This window comes from Ixodes scapularis, unplaced genomic scaffold (genome assembly GCF_016920785.2).
Source record: "Ixodes scapularis isolate PalLabHiFi unplaced genomic scaffold, ASM1692078v2 PGA_scaffold6__148_contigs__length_123643588, whole genome shotgun sequence".
Lineage (NCBI taxonomy): Eukaryota > Metazoa > Arthropoda > Arachnida > Ixodida > Ixodidae > Ixodes > Ixodes scapularis.
The window spans coordinates 44,158,084-44,178,708 of NW_024609881.1; the positions used below are offsets into that span (position 1 = coordinate 44,158,084).

General features: G+C 43.3%; 1 protein-coding gene across 1 annotated transcript; it reads left to right on the forward strand.

Moving 5' to 3' along the window:
• The first annotated feature begins 2,511 nt into the window (after positions 1-2,511).
• Positions 2,512-20,625, forward strand: LOC8041810 (juvenile hormone acid O-methyltransferase-like). Its single transcript, XM_029973438.2, has 4 exons — positions 2,512-2,541; positions 12,485-13,090; positions 18,861-19,017; positions 20,459-20,625. Exons 1-4 carry the CDS (start codon positions 2,512-2,514, stop codon positions 20,623-20,625), a joined length of 960 nt encoding a protein of 319 aa, XP_029829298.2.

The following is a 20,625-nucleotide window of genomic DNA, read 5'->3' on the forward strand; positions in this document are numbered from 1 at the left end:
CGCCCATACGACGTGGAGAACTCGAACTGTAGTAGCATCGTAAAGCCAAAAGCGCGTGCTTTAACAGCAAACACCGATAGACTCCGGCTATAATGAATCTTTTCCACATACCGAAGGCACCACGCGGTGGCTGCACGAACTAAAACTCGAGGAAGTGACCTACCTGCGCTACCAATCGATAATGGGAGCTACGCTACCAGTTTCATCGTTCTCTGAGCTGCGGCGCGTGCCCAGCGCGACTTTAAAAAGGGGCATCCGTGGCGTCCACCCAAACGTCGTGTTTTTCTTTCCGTCCATTTTCTTTCTTTGTGTAATACAATTATATATGTGCTGCAATTACTTGTTCTACGCGCTGATCCACAGCCTCCTTCCGAATTTCCTCGATTTTTCGTGCCGACTTCCGCCGCTTGGCATTAAGCGCTCGTGCGTGCGCAGAACGCTTCTCGGAAAAGGTCCATCGTTGGGATGGTCGAGTGCGAATGCGAAGAGTCGTAGCTTGCGCTCACAGTCCAGACGCTTTCGCGAGTACGAAATTGTTCGTGCTACATATAAACGTGCAGCACATGCAAATACAGCATTCCACATAGGCGTGCAGCGCATCCAGATCGCAGAGCGTCCGCTCGCGTTGTTAAACCCCACGGAGGCTACATTAATCCCGCAAGTCGGAAACTGTTTCATAACAGCTCGAAATCATTCGTCGCGATCAAGCACTCGGTAGAACGCAAACTAGCTAGCGGCACCGCGCCGTGCTGCCCCAGTGCCGTAACACGACAAAAACACTGCCGGCATCGATGTGTGCGATGGCATGTTGTGACGAGGAAAATATATATGTACACCGTAAATAACTTCGGCGCTTCCCACTGCACTCTAAAAAAGCCCGCGCGTCTACTTTCCCGCACAACACTCGAAGCGCCAACCAGCGCAACTTACGGAGGCAGCTCACCGAATGACGATGCCGAAACATATGTTTAGACCAAAAAACGCAGTCTGAGTTGTGACATTAAGCAATGCAAGCGTGCCGTTCTGCATTGCTTAATTCACAACTCAAACCGCGTTTTCTTGTCTAAACATATGTTTCGACGTCGTCATTCGTTCAGCTGCCTCCGTAAGTTGCGGTGATTGGCTCTCCGACTGTTGTGCGGGAAAGTAGACGCACGGGCGTTTTTTAGAGTTTGGCGTACGCGCGCTACACTATAAAAACGTCTGTGCGTCTACTTTCACGCACAACACTCGGAGAACCAATTAGCGCAACTTACGAAGGCAGCTCAGCGAATGACGATGCCGAAACATCTGTTTCGACCAAAAAACACAGACTGAGTTGTGACATTAGGCAATGCAAGCGTGACGTTTTGCATTGCTTAATGTCACAACTCATACTGCGTTTTTTGGTCTAAACATATGTTTCAGCATCGTCATTCGCTGAGCTGCCTCCGTAAGTTGCGCTGATTGGCTCTCCGAGTGTTGTGCATGAAAGTAGAGGCACAGACTTTTTTTAGAGTGTAAGCCTAAGCCAGCAAGTAGATATGTGTTCTACCTAGGTCGCCGGTTATCTTATTGGGAGCCACGGGCGTGTCATCTACTGTAATACCAAATATCATATAGCTTCGCCAATACTGGAAACTCCTCCAAAAACCCATTGGCGCCTCTGGCGGACTGGAAGTCTACGCAAACAGACTACGCAATGGAAAAGTATAGGCTCCGCGACGTCCTCGAGCTTTGCATGCCTCGTTTCGTCACCCTAACAGCAGAAACAATTTTTTACGGTCAGTCCGCTTCCAAAGCGGAATCCACTGATCGCAGCTGCAACGACAATCACATAACAAGGCGCAGAGAAACAAAGATAGAGGAGTTTATTTAGCAGTCTCGAACGCCACTCAGGGGATCACACGCGTTTGAAGCGCATCTGGGAAGCGCAAAAAGGCGTTTAGCTACTCAAACTACGTCGTAAGAGGTTACTCTGGACCCGTTACAAACTGCGTTATTACAATTTCTTACCTAAACAGGTGATCATTAAAACGTGCGCGAACTCCGGTAGCGTCGCCGGGAAGGCGTGCGGGCCCGAGCGGCCAACGGAGTGTCCTTTGCTCTCGGGCGTGGGGCGCTTGCGGGAAGGGGGGGGGTGCTCTCGGGCGTGGGGCGCTTGCGGGAAGGGGGGGGGGGGGGGGGGGGGCGGCTTGCACAAGCTGGGAACAGCCGGGGCGTATACCACGTGACTCTAAGGACCAATCGCGCTTTTCTCGTTGCTCCCTTTTCTCCTCTCTCTCTCTCTCTCTCTCTCTCTCTTTTTTTTCTCGCGGCTTTGTGTTTTTGACGAAAGCCCTATACGTTACCCGGAACTACAGATTGCAGACGGCATTTCAAGAATTTATTATGCTAGTAAGGTAATCCCCTCGTTAAGTAATAGCATAAAGCACTGTAGAAGCTGCGACTAGATGATTTGAGATAGTGGACCCCTGGTAACAGGAGGGTATATAAAGAACGCACAGTTACGATGACGACAACTGCTACGCCATGGAGGACCAAGGCACTGCCGGAAACCCTGTAAGTGGGCCTAATAATTAGGCCTATTTTTTTTTTTTTTCACCCAGAGTATGCATGGTATACATTTTTGTAATCGGCGCGAAGCGCGCAAATAGGCTGCATACTTTTTTGGCAATTGGCCCGGGGCAAAATATTTTTGGCAGTTTTAGATCGTGTTTTGTATCGTTGGAAGGGGCTCGTCCAGACGAGTCCAAAGGTTTCAATCCCGTTAACCTAGGACCCATAGGGGTTGATAAATTTGGGTTTTAAATGTTTTGAGTCGGGATGAAATTGGTGCCATCAGGCCCGAAAATTTTGCAACTTGCTACTTTGTACACATACCTACATTTAAACTTAGAGCGATGCTATATGCACTACGTAATGCACTTTGGACAGAAATTGCTATACGCACTACGCGGAGAGCTCATGCCGCTCGGGTCACCCTTTTTCGAACTGCGCGTGTATCACTGGGGAGCTCTTTATCCCAGCCCCCTGCCTGTGTTCACGCCGCTGCGCGGCGACAGTATGCCACTGCTAATTAGAAAAGTTAACCAGTACACGCCGCTTCGCGGTGTCCAGCCGGCAACCCAAGCCCCGCTGTCCCCGATCTGCGTAGTTTTGTTGACAACATTCGGTGTTTTTTTTTTGTTTTGTTTTTGTTTTAGTGTTCATCGCAAAAAGAAATATAAATATCGCCAAATACCTCGACAAAACAACGTTCAAGAAAAAAAAAAAAAAAAAAAAGGGGGCCCACCGCGGTTCGAACCCGCGTCCACTTGTGTACGAAGCGGACACCTTAACCCTTTCGTCGTTTACCCTGAGACTGGGGGTTTTTTTGAAGAGCAGAAGTAACAGAAAAAACAGACAGGTCTTCAAAAAAAAACCCAGTCTCAGGGTAAACGACGAAATGGTTGACTTCCACCAGCTAGCCTGTACTTTGACTCTTTTCACCTTAACCCCTACGCTATGCTACCGCTTAGAAAATTTGTTGTGACCATTCGTTTTATACGAGACAAACGTAGTGCGTATAGCAATTTCCGGCCGAGCTGCAGTCCGGAGTGCATATAGCATTACACTTAAACTTACTGTTTTAGAGGGGATATTTCGCGCAAACAATGCCTAACTACTAGGTAAGGACAAAATCCAATATAAAAAATAAATGCAAAGCAATGACAGTAGGACAAAACTAATCCAGTTAATTTGAGAAAATCAAAAATAGCAACTGCACAATCAGAAGAAATAACGAATGAAATTAAGCCCGAGTTTATTTTCAAACAACCCCCTCATGTAGTAGAAAATAAAATTGTAGGTGTACCTTTAAGACATAAGATCATACCATCTCAAGCTAATCCCAAATGTGCAATAATTTGCACAGATAATAGTTAATCTCTTTTTCCTTTATTACAACAATCAGAAATAGCAACTATTGAATGTACATATAGACATATCGAAATAGTACTAATAAAGATTTATATATTTCCAATATGTGACTTTGAACAAACTTCAGACAAACTAGACAACTTTCTTCGTTCTTTAACAAATAAGAACATAATATTCGGGGGATTTTAATGCTAAACACGAACTATGGGGAGGTTAATGTCACAGACAATAAAGGAGAGCTCTTAAGTAAATTTGTAACAAGACATCACCTTTTTACCCTTAATAGTAAACATTTTCCAGCAACCTTTTAAACAAATAACGGTAAAAGTTGGATAGATTCAATGATTGTTTCAAGCGATATTCTAAATAAAATATCTTACTGGGAAATATCAGACAAAGAGTATTTAAGCGATCATCAATATATTTCATTTGGCCTAATGTAATTAAAAACTCAACCAGGGAGACAATTAACAATAACTGGTTAAACAAGACAAAATGAACTTATCAAAAATTACTTCTGGTTAAAATCTAAATATTTTGTGATTTAACAGGGGATATAATAGAGAATAAATTGTATCAATTTTATCATTAATTTCACAAATGGATTAAAAATGAAAGACGTTTACAGCTCTCCGTAATGCCGAATTAGAGCGCAGCTCTCGGGAGGTGAAGGGTGGGCCCGGAGGGGAGGGTATGCCCGTGTGACGTCATGAGGGTGACGTCACACGTGACGCTCTCCTCGTGACCTCTGTGACGTCATCCTCGTGACCCTTGTGACGTCACTCGTGATCCTCGTGGCCCTCGTGACGTCACACGTGACGTCATTGTGGGAAACGTCCCATAGTGCATCGCCAGGTTGCGCCGACGGTGACGCCGCTCAACACGGAAAAGGGCGCCCAATGGTACGTTTACACCTGAAAAGAAATCCGCTGCCGCGGGAGCGGATCCGCTCCCGGCGGCGTCGGCGACGAGCTGGTTGTGTTTACATCTATTTCCTCCGAGCAGTGGCGGCAGCGCCGGCTGCGGCAGCGGTTCCCGTAACGTCTCGTCAAATATGACGAGAAGGCGCGAGAGTTCCCGCGTCAGCTCTCTCTCTCCCGGGCGTTGCTGCTCCCGGAAGAACGCGTACTCGTGACGTAGGCAGCGTCGCGCCGCGCAAGAATGTCACATCCGGTCAGCGAAACGCCTCGTTCGGCGGCAGAAATAGATCCCGGACCTAAACGGCTCGCCGCCGCGTTTTCCGCCCAGCGTTTCGCCCCAGCGGCAAAAGCTGGGCGGATCCGCTGGCGGATCCGCAAGTGTAAACGTACCATAAGAGCTGCGCTGTAAAAGCTGTGAAAGAAAATGTTAGATATAGTGCGAATACTACACCATGGTGGAACTCAGAACTAAAAAATCTGAGTGAAATTTAATGCGTTACGCAGAAGACATCAAGCATGCATCAGTACAGAACTAAAACCACTATATGAAGAAAATATTACGATTTCAAAGAAACGATTAAAAAGAAGAAAAAACTTAGCTAAAGTAACCTCATAAAGGAACTTTTGTTACGGAAATACGAAATTATCACTATTTAGAGTACCTTATAAAATCACATTAAAGAAGTTAAAACATCACTTTTCACACCTTTAATACCCAAAACAGGTGGAACCAGCACCACATCCTGCTAAAACCAGTAGATCATATACTAGATAACCTTTTTAAAAAGATGACGTATCCACAGACTCTGATATTTTAATTATTATAGGAAATAAAATAATGGAACTCTCAGTAAATGTTGACGACAATCTATTCAATTACCAGGAAATAAATATCATCATCAATCGATCGTTTATGTAAAGAAACAGACCTGGTTTGGATAAAATAACATGTTCTATAAAAGTACAAATATGAACCTATCATCCACATTTTTACATAAATATGTTTTTAGATATATTTATAACTCTTGTTTACAATCAGACTATTTTCCAAAAGTATGGAAAGTCGGCAAAGTAATTCTATTACATAAACCAGAACGTCCAAATAATCCTACAACCACATATAGACCAATCTGTTTAAATTCACTACTTTGTAAAGTCTTAGAGCGATTACTTTATAATAGACTATATTTTTATTAGCAAATCAAACTTATTACACCCAAATAAATTTGGGTTTTTCCATAAGAAATCTTCCACAAACGCACTATATAACTTCACTCAATATACCAGTAAAATCAAACTATAACAAAAGGTTTTCACAGTAATCTCATTAGATTTTCAAGGAAAATTTGAATCGGTATGCTACCCTTTAATTCGACACTTCTTAAAGAAACATAACTGTCCACCAAATCTATACTCTCGACTCCGCTTGCTCTTTATAATAGAACTATTCACTATAATTTAGAACTTAGTACAATACAAAGGAAAGTAACTTTGGGATGCACACAGGGATCTTCACTGTGTTCATTATTAAGGAATATTGTAATTAAATGCTAACCTCCTAATGCATACATTTATATAGGCACCTGCAGAAAATGTGGCGCTCGGAAATTATTTTAAACAAAATAACACAATGGGCAAAAGAAAGTTAGCATTTAATTACTCGAAATGTTGCTGCCTACAGATAGCTTCAGGAAACAAATACAAAAAGCACCTTCCACAAATCAAGTTCACAACAATAAGTTACATTTATAAGATACAAACAGGAACTGAAAATCTTAAGATTCATTTTTGATCCCCATTATCATTTATTCCGCACGTAACATGTCTCAAAATAAAATACTTAAACACACACTTAATTTAGCTCGTTTTTCGTTTGTGCAATGGGGGCCTGAGCGGGAATCAAATTAGAAAAATTCATTTGGATTTTATAGATCGAATATAGTAAACGGTGCACCTGTATGTGGAAAAAAAGAACACAACAGTCATTTAAAAATAAATTTTATTTCTGCTCAAACAATTCCAATATTAAAAATAGGCCAAGCTTATCGCACTACGTTTAATGCTAGTCTGCCAGCTCTATGTGATACCAGACCAATAACGATAACTTTCGATTCAGAAACATTTATGTTTAATGTATTTCAAGAGAGGAAAGAAATTAAATCTGAAGAATGGTTATTACGAACCCAAAATATTCAATACTCCATGTACTTATCGTGCGTCCCAGCCTTACATCCTCAGTAGAATATAAAATATAAGATCCGGAAACATTCCAACGAAACATAAACGCACTAAATACTTACACAGATGGTTCAGTCTGCCTAAATTCAGTTAGGGCAGCATATTGAAAAGTATAGCTTAAATAAACATAGCACAATTTTTGATGGCAATAGCATTCCTGAAAGTAACAGAACACGAGACTAACATTTTTACCGATAGTTTATCAGAATAACAAGCATTAGATAACCCTGTAAATCTAAACGAAAAAATCAATATAATTAAAATTAAATTAGAGTATTAAATACAGAATGCAGTACTCAATTTTATTTCGTTGAAAATCATTCATATAATTTAGGTAATTATTTTGCTGACATTTACGCGTCATCTGCTAGATACAATTATATATTTCAGCCCTTAAACAATAAAAACAATGGGTAAGAGAGAATTAACTTTAAAGCCAATGGTATATGGAAGGCTCACTGGCAGAGAAAGGGAACAGAACGCACTTTTTTAATGGATTTCTTCGGTTTATAGTATTCCCCAATTTTTCCCTCTATGTATTATTCAACACAATTATTAACAAATCATGTTAGGTTTCCATTTTATTTTTCTAGACTTAATATCAAGAACCACAATACATGTTCCTGTTGTATATGCAAGGCAATGATATAGAGCATTACTTTTTAACGTGCCCGAATCTAAGAAAACAAGCGAATTCATTGAATATTACGAACCTGAATGCAGCTCAGAAACAAAACTTAATTCACTCAATCTGAAATGTGAAAATAATGGTTGAAATGATAGCAATAATATGATAAAATAAATAAAGAAAACACTTGGAGAGAGGAATTCCAAATATAGATAATAATAAGGGACAAATACATTCTTAAAACATAAAGCCATTATAATTTAGCAATTATAAAGCATCACATTTTCACATAAATAATGCAAAAAGACGGCACGAACAGAAGAACACGAGAAGGAAAACTCGAAAAAAAAACAAGCTTACTTTGGATTGGTTAGAAACAAAGTCCTGAAAAGGACATACTGGTGAGATCAAAGGCATGCCAAAAGAAAATTTTGTAAAATCGGAGGAGAAGGGAACATCCAAGCTCCTTTTTTCTATAAACCAACATACCAAATTGCATGCAAGAGCGAAAGAAAGATCCCAGCGTTTACCAACTCCAGTTCCGCAGCCTTGAGCAGCCAGTAAGTTTTAAAAATATGCATTCCCAAGGAAGATCTTTTTAAAGGAGGCCGGCAACGATTGGCCGTACTTCGGTCAAAAATTTGGGGAAAGTTACCCTCTTTCTGAAATAAAGAACAGAAAACCGATTTCGCGTGCGTGTCCTCGTTGTTCTGTTGATTAAAGAAGATAAATATGGGCATTTCTGGCACCCCTCAACTCACTCCCAGTCTTCAGGATCACACCTGATCGCACTCCTAGTGACGTAATTCGGGGTGCCGTGTAGGCTTCTTGCACTGACGTCACATCGCATACTTTTGAACACCATGTAAAAGGAGGAAAGGGAAGCTGCTTTTGTACGAATTTTGAGTGACAGGTTAATCTTCTATAATCTTCTGGGAGGAGAACAGCGACGTCTGTGATTATCCGGGTGGCACAAAGGAGGATCCTGATAAGAGGGGGAGCTCCTCCTTCCCCTTTTCTCTGGAGGGTATCGGAAATGACGTCCTGTGCAAGCCACGTATACACGAACTCAACTCTCCTACGTCACGCCGCGGTGGTGGCGCGTCGGTCGCACTTCCGGTTTGGGGTGGTGGGCAGAAATCGAGGTGCGAGACATGCATTCCCGCGTTCTTTTGGGAGAAACGAGACAAAAAACCTGCCTTCTTGTCGAAATGCGGCGACGGGGCTGTGCCAAGAGAGTCTGGAAAGGTTTGAAGATCAGTTGTCATGTGTTTCTGCCCCCTCCGTTCCTCCGAGAACGTGGATAGTAGCCGTGAAAAGGGCAAACCAGACGCTGTCGAACTACGATTGCTTGATCGGGCAACACTTTGTGGCCGCCAGATGTATTTGTTTTGTTCCAACATGAACGATACAAAACCGATAAGTTGTCCGGATCACCCGCGGGTTCAGTGCGTCTTTAAATTCACACGGCCGCCTGATCATCTGCTTTTTCGAACTTGTCTGCTTTTTGTCGTCTGCTCGTTCAAACAAAAGCGGCCCGTAGACCAAACTTTTACCCGGTGATTGCAATAGAATGTAATTGCAGGCCTCAAAAGACTTAAGTTGGATCGGTGTAAACAGTAGATACAAGATGTTGATCATAGGTACCAGTGGTCATCACCGACTTGTTACGCTTGGTCTGTTCCTGCTTCCGATTTTCAGTATCGACGTCGATCATCGCCGCTACCTTCTACACTTTTGCAGCACGAGCGACGTTGCGACCGAAAATAGCTAGAAGAATCATATCATGGTTTTGGCGTCTATTCTGCGGCGTTCATGCGAATGAATCGCCGCACGTCAAATTATTTACGCAATGTTTAGCGGCGTAACGAACCTTGATAATTTCGCTCAGGCGATTAAAGTGGTAAGACATTGCTATGAGTACGTAGAATCGACAATTCCAACGCGAAAAAGAGTATGGAGACTCACACAGACGCTGACAACGTGACATTCCAATGGTTTGCTGACGCGGGACGCTCTGCTTCTTGCCCGCACTCCATTGCGCATCCGTTTGAACTGTCGTCTGCTCTTTCAAACTTGTCTGTTTTTTTTTCGTCAGCTCGTTCAAACGACAGCGGTTCGTAAACCAAGCGTTGAACCGGTAATTGCGATAAGAAGTAAGTGCAGGCGTCAAAACACTTTTGAATATTGGTTCGGGTAAGTAGGCTAAGTGTATACAGTAGGTAAAAGAAGATGTTGATCATTGTTACCAGTGGCCGTCACCGACTTGTAATGCCCGATTCTACTTGCGGTTTTCAGTATCGACGTCCACCATCTCAGCTACGGTCCATGCTTTTGCAGCCCGAGCGACTTCGCAACTTAAAATAGCGAGATGAATCTTATCGTGGGAGTCAGGCTTTAGCGCCCATTCTGCGGCGTCCACGTGAAATGGATCGCCGCACGTCACATAATTCACGCAAAGTTTTGCGGTGTAACAAGCCTCGTTAATTTTGCTGAAGCCGCTCAAGTAGTCAAAGATTGTTAGGAGAATGTAGAATCAACAATTTCAACCCGAAAAAGAGCACGGGGACTCACACCGACGCCGACAACAACGCAATTCAATGGTTTGTTTATGGGCGACGGCGCGCTTCTTGCCCACCGCCCTACGCGCATGCGCGGCGCCGGTGGCGTCCGCTAGCGGCGCTCCGGTTTGTTTGTAAACATGAGTTGGTGTATACGTGGCTTGCACATGACGTGACACTCCAGAAAAAAAGGGAAGAAGGAGCTCCCCCTCTTATCAGGATCCTCCTTTGTGCCACCCGGATTATCACAGACCATCGCTGTTCTCTTCCCAGAAGATTATAGAAGATTAACCCGTCACCCAAAATTCTTTTCAAAGCCAACTTCCCTCTCCTCCTTTTACATGGTGGGGAAAAGTATGCGATGTGTCGTCAGCGCAAGCAGCCTATACGCGGCTTGCACATGACGTCATTTCCGATGACCTCCAGAGAAAAGGGGAAGAAGGGGCTCCCCTCTTATCAGGATCATCCTTTGTGCCTCCCGGATATGCACAGACGTCGCTATTCTCCTCCCAGAAGATTATAGAAGATAAACCCGCCACCCAAAATTCTTACAAAAGCAGCTTCCCTCTCCTCCTTTTACATTGTGGTCAAAAGTATGCGATGTTCTCGGAGGATGGTTCCTCTCCCTTTCTCTGCTGACATTAGCGGGCGTTATGCTGCAGCTTAAAGCCGAGCGAGGTCACGTAAACTTCTCGTCGCAGTTCCTTCAGCTGCCAGTCGCGGCTGCAGGTGGGAAAAGAAGCTCAACTTTTGCTTTAGGATTATGCAGCGTAATCGTAACATTTTTTAATGAAGGAGATGTTTCCTCTATCCGCCGGGACACGATAAACAACGTAAACATTACGAGATGCTAATTCTTTCAATCTTAAGATCGTTGCATCCCCCCCACCTTTACTATCAGGGCGTATGGACCAATTTCTAACCCTGGCTTCCTATTGAAGATAAAATAGCTCTCAAAGATTGCATGCATGGATGACCCCTCAATACTTATGTGGGTAGTTGCGGACTAGTTTTGTATACTCGGGCTTCCTCTCAGCTTTATAAATATATGTGTCTCAATGCGCACTGTTGCTGTGAAGATGGGGGAAAGATATATTCATTAAACTAATCAATAATTTTGCAAGCACGCTTTCCAAGCCAGCTATAAAAAAAATTCGCAGCCTTGAGCATAGAGTAAGCTTTAAACATATGCATGCCCAATAAAGACCCTTTTAATATCAGGAAGGATTGGACCAGTTTCTAACCCTGGCTTTCTACTAGAGATAGATTTCAAAGATTGCATGCATCGAAGACCCCTCAATACTTAAATAGGGAAGCGCAGACTAGTTCCGTAGCCCCCAACTTCCTCTTAGTTTTTTTAGAAAAAAAGGTGTCTCAATTCTATTGTTTTTATGAAGATGAGGGAAGGATATATTCATTAAACTAATAAATAATTTTGCAATCACTCTTTCTCAGGAAGATATGAACAAAACCTATAAATGGATACAGAGAAGAGATTGAACGAACTAGTATAAATATTACTTTAGAGATAGTATACTTGTATAAAAACAAAGAAACAAGCAAGAAGAGACAGGAAAAAGTGTAAAGATTCCGGGGAGAAATAGGTTATTATTACAAGATATATTGACTATAGAAGAAAAAAGGAGAAAAGAAGGAACCGAGAGTGCTATGGGTGGTTAAGGGCGGAGACCTGAAAAGGACTTTGTTTTAAAAAGCAAACATGAATACTTCAATAAATCCAATAATACACATTTGACTTCTTTGATATTAGATTGAAAAAATAACGCAAGCAAAAGTAACCAGTAAAGAAACCTCGTCGTCGCCTCAAACGAAACATAAGACCAAGAGGAACAAAACTAAATGGACAATATATTAAACTACGACATTATTAACCAGAATTTATAATCGATGAAAGCCCGCAGACAAAACACAAGCCTGTATTCCGTTTAGTAGTTTCGTTGCGTCCCCGTATTTCTTTGATTTGCTTTTAAATCAAAATTTACTTTTTGGTCATATTAACCCCTATTTGTTTATTTTTAATTGGTTTCAGCCTGTTGTTGCGCTTGGTGGTGTAGGGAGAGAGACAAATTTTATTTTTATTCATTTCAGCTCTCATTTAGAAACTTATAATGAAAATTCCTCCCTAGCATAGTATAGATTTGGTACGCTCGAACTTAAAGTGAAACGGATTGTGATAGACATTATTGAGAGTGATTACTTCCAATTATAAATTTCAGAATTTTCACTGGAAGAAAACCACGAGTCAGGTCGCTTCATCTCCCTCCCGAAACTTGCTGGGTCCTCTAATCGCAGAAGCACTCGAAGAGCCTCAAACAACCGCCACGTTCCTCCCAGAGGTATACGTGATGGCCAACGACTTTCAGCGAACGCTAAACATCAGGATGCTCGAACGACTGGGGACATCTTTCAAGAGCAAGCCCAACACGGGCCAGCAGTTTATGGACATAGGATGTGGTACCGGCGACTTCACTCGCCAAGAACTCCTGCCACGCTGCCAGCCCTGCAGGAGAATCCTGGCAACGGACATCAGCGAAAGCATGGTGGGCTTCGCGAGAGAGAACTTTGCCCATCCGCAGATCGAGTACCAGGTGCATGACATCTCAAAAGACGTGTCGGGACTTGTGAGGAAGTACGGCCAGTTCAACCGCGTCTACTCTTTCTTCACTTTACATTGGGTGAAGGACCACGTGACCGCTTTCAGAAACATGTCCGACTTGATGACCTCTGGAGGGGAGTGCATGCTTTTCTTTGTGGCTCGTTCGACAAACTTCGAGATGTGGAGGAGAACGTGCCTGATGGACCAATGGAAAGCGTATAGAGAGGTAATGACTTTGCTAATATGGTGAGTTGTGTTCTTTTGTTTTAGATGAGTCAAATTCAGACACCGAAATTAAGCCAATTTCGGCTGAACGTCGCAGTATGTCTGGAGGTTCATCATTTCCACGAGGTACTAATTTGTAGTCGGCCATATTATGATATAAAAACTCATTCACAGGTGATTACGGTTCAGGGCTGAAAGCTTGTCCGATAAGTACAGATTCCTGTTTATCTCGGTGTTTCTTCAGATGGATGTGGCTCACTAAAAAAGAAGAAAAAACTCGTCATATATTGTTCTAAAGCAAATGATCTTACATGGAAACCCTGCATGAACTTTGCGGTCTCGTGTTGATGTTCTCCTCACCGTAGCAAGACGATGGGAGGGTTTTATAAACAAGCACTACAACGCAATACTGCAAAAGTGCACACACACCGTATACTCACTCCTTACAAATAAAAAAAGAAAGGGAAATCAAACGAGCCGCGCTGACTCACAACTCATTTTATGTACAGGGTGCCGCACAAAAAAATTACAGTTTTTTTTTGTACCGCAAAGATAAACTAGGCATCGCCGACCGCTCGTTGTCCGGCCAAAGGTAGCGCTAGAGGTCGCAACCAGATGAGTTTCAGCCCGATCCGGTACCTTATTCAAAAGTTATAAGGGATTTTCTGAAAATTTCAATGGGAAAATGGAGCCCATTTTTGACTGTTTTCAGTTTCTGGTGCAATAGAGCCCCATGTATTCGGAAACTCCGTCGGTCGCCTTTTTCCCATAGAAATGATCAGAAAATCACTTTCAAATAAGGAATCGGATCGGGCTGAAGCTTTGGCATGTGGTTGTGACCTCTAGCACTACCTTAGGGCGGAGAATGAGCGTTCGGCGATGACTAGCTCATTTTTGCGCTAAAAAAAAAAAACAGTGTATTTTTTTTTTTGTGCCACCTTGTACTTTGCTTTATTCTACGTCTGGAACAACCGAATTTCCCGAATCACGCGCACCTATATCCTAAACGCCAAGAAACTTTTTTTTTTTCTGCCAGGTTCAAAGATGGTGTACCAATACAGTTTTCCTTATTCTTGACGATCTGTTCAGCTTCAATAATTTCCCTAGTTAATTGACTACTGTGCCTACCTAAAATTCCACAAAATGGCGGGCGAACCTCGCACCCACAATCACGGCAGTGTATGCCGAGGTGGCCAGAGTTAGCTCATGCGCTATTGTTTTTGTGCTCTGGAAGCCTGCCATTAAGGCATCGTCCAGTCTGCCCTATGGACATTTTTCTACACGAAAGGGCAAACAAAAACACCACTTCCTCTGCACGCCCGATGAAGCTGTTTTGATGTTTTCTGGTACAGCTTACCGTCAGTGTTGTACGGAACGGCGTTCCAAGGAACGGCGTTCCTGGAACGGCGTTCCTTTTAGGAGGAACGAAGGAACGCCGCCGTTCCACTTGGCATCGGTGGAACTGCATCGGGAACTCGTTACATTTTTACTGGAACGGAAAAAGGAACGGCATTCCTTTTTTCGTCCAGTTTTTGTTTTAAATTTCTTTGAGGGAAGTTTTAAAAGTATAAAAACAATATCTTTACCAAGAGCAGAATCTCGTTAACTTCTTGGTTAATTATCTTAGGGTTTATTTTGTGTCGTCCTCGTTTAGTAACAGTCGGGTGCAGGGAAGCTACTGAAGAATGTTCGTTTTTCAGTGCCCAAGGCAAAAAAGCGTCTTTTCTGTCTTTTCTGTCAAAAGAAAAGACAGAAAAAAGTCGTTTCAAACTGGGCTAATTTCTTTGCTTCCACGATTCCTCATATATTTAGAAATATAAGGCAGACTATAGCCATCATTGAAATTCCACAAAGACCTAGAGTTACAGCAAAATAACATATTACCAGACATCGAACGCACCCTTGAATCCCGAACATTGGTCACTAAAAAGATGTACAAAAATTAACCTTTATTCGTTTTCCCTTAGTCCCCAACCTTCAAACAGAACGACTAATCCAACCTTCATGAAGAAGGAGTTATAGTTTTCAAGACTGACCTTCCGAAGTCGGACCCTCTTCTTCCATTGATCGTTTTGCGGACATCAACATCCAGAAGCAACTGTTTTCAAGTTCACAGCGCAATGTAGGGTAACAGTATATTTTGCTCGTTTGATTCCGCCCACCACAAACATGAATACGGTTAAACGCTAAGATTTTTAAAGCTGAATATGGGAACAAATGAAACCCTGCTTTGCATGCTTTCTTCTCCTAGTGCCCTTCCATCACGGCATCCAAATTGATATGTTGCCATTTGATGGGATAGATTAAAAAAAAAAAACTTGTTCTATGTAACTAAATATAGTAATAAGCAAAATACAAAGGTAACGTATATGTAACGATACGTTCTATTTTTCGAACCGTAACGGGAACAAGTTCCTTTTTCACATATGGAACTTGTAACAGGGACGCGTTCCAGAAATCAGAAGGAACGAGGAACAAGCTTTCGTTCCTTTTTTTTCTTTTTTTTTTTTTTTAGGAACGTGTACAACACTGCTTACCGTTCGGTGGTAATAAGTTTAGTTCACTTGTTTACACAGGTTAAAAAGCTTATTAGAACCAGAAAAGACGACGTCTATGTTAAAACTATTGGCGATTTTTTTTATTCCCTGAGAGAATTTGTGTATGTAAAGCAGAACGACTGGTCTCGTTGTTCTATTCCCGGGTCTTGGTGTGACAGATGTTCCTTTATTTTTGGTTCTTATGATGCTCTCAGCAATCGATGTTAATAAATATATAGAATATCCAGTAGATGTTAATCTTGAAATTTTTGCATCAAAGCTTACTGAAATAGAGTGTTCGGAAGATTTTGAAGCAAGTTGCTCAGACATAATTTTACGATGCCTCCTTTTACCAGCTTAGAATATGATGAGTTGAAAGGAAAAATCGGTTTTTTCCACCTTGGCTCATATGTCCAGCATATATGATTGAGTATGAAATGGAGCCTGAGATCTAAGAATCGGACAGATCTTTCTTCGGGAAGCTCATGAGTAATATCCAATGGATCAAGGCAGTTTTTGAAAGTTTAGAGAACGCTGGTCGCAGTGGTTGGAAAAATGCTGTTCTCGACCTCAAGAGTGATTAAATAGTCGTCAACGAACCGAAATACTCTGGCAACTCTGATGGGGTCAAGGCAATTGTTCAAGAGTCCGTCGTGGTGGGAGGGTGTCAGCGATGGAACGATGCTGTTGATATGACGTTTCAGCGCGCGCGACAAATAGCGTGGCGCCACGGGAAGTGGGTCAAGTGCAGGGTGACAGCGGTCGATGACTGGTGGCAACTTTCCTCATCCGTCTTCTCTAAGTTAGCTTCTGGTTAGGTCAGTTGGCAGGGCGCCTCGCTATTCTTGGAGACGTTCGGGGATCGATTCCAAACAAGGCGGATTTTTTACAGAGGCCACCAGTTGCCTAGAGAGCGTCAATATCACGCCATCTCATGTGGAAGTTTACTTAATCTTATTCGAAGGAATAATTTGTTCAGTCCGGCACGCTGGAAGGCGAGCGATAAGCCACAGGTTTGTCGTAAAAATGCCACCTGGAAGGCAAGGACCGCACTGTCCTCCTCTGACGTCATGACTGGATGGATAGGTGGATGGATGGATACGGCTGAACCTTTTGAATCGGGCGACGACTTGCGCCACCAAGCGGACATCGGCGTCGCCACGAGAACGCCTTGCAGCGTCTCACAACACGCGCTATGCCAGCACTAGGCGACGCCAAGACGTTCGTGTCCACCGCTTTGTTACATAGCTCGGTCGAGCAGAAGGGTGTTTGCAACTTGAGTGGGTCAAAGACTCTCCAACGATGCCTTAATTCCCGGGTCTTGTCCTCTATGTTGTGTTTGCCATAGGTTCCCAGAACTCGCAAAAACGGAAGCCGAAAGAACTTCCCCAACCAATAGCCACTCGAGGCACCTAATGCGCCGCCCAAGCGCCACAGTGACGTAAGCTTCACGAGGGAGAAGTGGGTGGCCAGTTTTAGAGCGCAGCTCTAAAACGCTCATTTCCGTGTTGAGCGGCGTCGCCGTCACCGTCGGCGTAACCGCGCCCGTTGCATTATGGGATGCCGCAGTATCTCCGCTAAATTTAGGGGGGACACTGCATTGGTGTCGAGGTCATGTGACGACAGTTTTACCGCTACATTAAGCGGGGAAACCGAATGCACAGTGTTAGATTATGGGACTCCACAGACCTACACACCAATTCAGTTTCTTCGCTCAATTTAGCAGGGAACTGAATTAGTGTTGAGGTCACGTGGCGTCAATTTTCCAACTAAATTTAGCGGGGAAGCTGTGGGAGGAGGGGAGAATATGAAGGAGTAGAAGGGGAGGGTACGGAGGAGGAGGAGAAGGGAAGGGCACGGATGAGGAGGGGAGGCTATAAAGGAGGAAAAGGGGAGAGTACGGGGGAGGAGGGGAGGGTAGGGAATTGGAGGAGGGGAGGACACGAAGGAGGAGGATACGAAGAAGGAAGATGAGACGGAAGGGGAGGAGGGTGCAGAAGCATTATGTGAGGAGAGTGACTTATATTTGTACATATAAATATATTGTTCTCAAATTGTTTAGCACGGTTATCGCAATATCAAAATACCTCAAAAGCTGCGCTCTAATTTCCCATTAAAGAGATTTGTAAGAGTCCTTTTTTTTCTACCACCGGTGATGTGACTTGATCCTTTTCAAAGGCGCTACGACACTATTTATGCTCTAGCCATACATTTTCATTGCAGTGTGCTTGATAACGCCACTGCCCCCCAGCAATTTACGTCCCTCCAGTTCGTCCCCCAGCTATTAACGTCCCTGCACAAATTCCCATTCATGAATGAATATTCTCTTTGCTGACGATTATATAGGTCTATAAAGTACATTGTGCAACACTGTTACCATAAACCCGCCATCGCTGTCTTTTAGAGTGCAGCTCTTAGGCGCCCGTTTCCGGGTTTAGCGGCGTCGGCGTCGCCGTCGTTGTCACCGTCAGTGCAACCGCGCGGTGCATTATAGGTAAATTTCTCCGCTAAATTTAGCGGAAAAATTTCCCCGCTAAATCTAGCGGGAAAATTTCCGTGCTAAATCTAGCGGAAAATTTTCCCCGCTAAATCTAGCGGAAAAATTTCCCCGCTGAATCTACCGGAAAAATTTACCCGCTAAATCTAGTGGAAAAACTTCCCCGCTAAATCTAGCGGAAATATTTCCCCGCTAAATCTACCGGAAAAATTTCCCCGCTAAATCTAGCTGAAATGTTTCCCCGCTAAATCTAGCGGGACATTTTCCCCGCTAAATCTAGCGGAAATTTTTTTTTTCTGGGGGGGCACATGACCCTTTCCCTCCCCCCTTCCCCCCCGAGAACACGTGACCCTCAGTACCCTTCCCTCCTTCTCCTCAAGCGCTGCGCTCTAATTCGGCGTTACAGGGAGTAGCAAACGGCTTTCATTTTTTTTTTCGAATTTAGTTGTCATAAGAGCAGCAGCCAATCTCTGAATGCAACGAGTGCGTGCTGGGCGTCGGGCATTCGAAAGGTCATGCCGTGGTGTTCCCATTCCCCAGTGATTACTGCTAAACAGGACGGTGAAGACTGACTGGCTTACTTTTAAAGTCATCGTACGATTCTGGTCCTTATTGTTACTTGTCTTGCGAGACATGCACTCGTACAACAGTACGAACGTTTTTATTTCTGGAATGACGTAGTTGGTAGTGTTCCGATTGTACGAGTTTGGTTAAACGCACCCTTAATCCTGTTCCAGATCTGCGAGAAGTTTATTCCTGACCGCCAGGACAGTGAAGACCACGCCAGCCTCATATCTTACATGCTGGACATTCTGAAAACTGTGAACTTGAAGCCCCATACGTGTGAAATTCTAACAAAAGCTTCTCTCGCTGAGGACTTGGAGGAGATCATTCGTAAGTCGTTTTTAAATTCAAATTCTTTATTTGTTCCAATTTTGGGAAAAAGGAGGTAGGGAAAAAAGGCAACCCGTTGATTGAGAGACGAGTATTAACCCTCCGCTCTAAATTTTCCAACTTGTACAAAGTTAAACTTCAAAGAAAAATTTAAAAAAAGCCATCTTCGATTTTTTTAATTCATACTGAGAGCTTTAAACCATACTCTGGTGTGCATTCACACACAAAAAAAAATTTCAGCATTTTTTTTTTTTCAAATTTACATCGGTGCGAAGTGTACCTACCATGCCAGCATGTTTGCCCAAGGCCACAGAGATTATCTTTTGATTCCATGTATTTCATGACTAGATATATTTTGAGCTGTATTCGGGTATTGACCTCAAGTTCAAGTATTCTACAAATTAAAAAAATGCCTGCATTGTTCATCCTATGTATTAATTTACCCAAAAAATCCTCCTTTGTCCTTCAATATTGCAAGGTCTAGAAGCTTTAGCTGACTCTTTTCCATAAAAGCGGGACAAAAACTTGTAATTTATACAACTTTATTTTTTCTCACAGAAAGCAGTAGAAAAGTAAGAACAGCAGTGCAGTATGAAATATACAATATCTTACACCGCGGTTTCCACTCACTGTTCGAACGCGTACGGACGCAAAATTCCGGCGTCCGGCGTCCGGCGTTCAGTGCGCAAGAATCAAATGACGCACTTGTACGCTCTGATTGGAGGCGGACGGATACCACCCGTTCAACAGGCGTAAAGCTGGCAGGGAGAAAACGCGGATGATAATGCAACCGCGAGCTTATCATTGAGGTTTTCGTAGCGCCAGCCTTGAGCCCGTTGCACTAAAGTCACTGGACTTTGCGAACGTAGCGCGAGGTGCACGTCGGTGCAAGAGGCACGTGCAACATGCAGCCTTTGGGAGTACGGCGGCACTGCGCAGCACTGAGCTAGATTTCAGACGCCATGTTCTTCCCAGAAATGGCGTGCGCCACGCGTCTCGAGCATTTGTACAACAATGAATGGCGCCAGTTATCAGTTCATGAGGGGCTTTACGTTGCACTAGTGATTTAGGCGCAACACAACGCTCCCCGCTCGCTCCGAATATGTATAAACTTTCCTGGCGCTTTTCGATGACCCTCAGCAAGTTTTCAATTGGAACCATATGTTTATATTCATGAATTAAACAGTTAAAGAACTGATTTAGTCCATTATGCAACCTAACGAGACGATTAACTTTTTACATTATGTCCCCTTGTCCGTATAACTCGTGTTAACAGACCACATTCGTGTAATTTTCTACGGTTTAAAAACAAAAACTGAAAAAGCTGAAAAAGACACCGGTAATTGGTTTTTACGTTAGTGTTAAAAGTAGAAAATAATTCGCTCAATCTGTTAAAGGGTTAATTACGCAGTTGATGATTGAAGTGTTTTCTATGTTTCAGGAACGACTATCGCTGTCCTTCCATTTTTGCCACTACTTCCAGTCGAATCAAGGGCAAGCTACAAAGATGATATGGAAAACGTCATTCGCTCATACTGGAAACAAAGCAACGGCGGAGACCCACATTATTACACCGATATGTTTGTTGTCCACGCTGGGAAATCTTGA

Coding starts and splice junctions, on each gene's coding strand:
- LOC8041810 (XM_029973438.2), top strand. CDS start 2,512: ATGGAGGACCAAGGCACTGCCGGAAACCCT. Junction 13,091..18,860: donor AATGGAAAGCGTATAGAGAG/GTAATGACTTTG, acceptor ATCCTGTTCCAG/ATCTGCGAGAAGTTTATTCC. Junction 19,018..20,458: donor GGACTTGGAGGAGATCATTC/GTAAGTCGTTTT, acceptor TCTATGTTTCAG/GAACGACTATCGCTGTCCTT.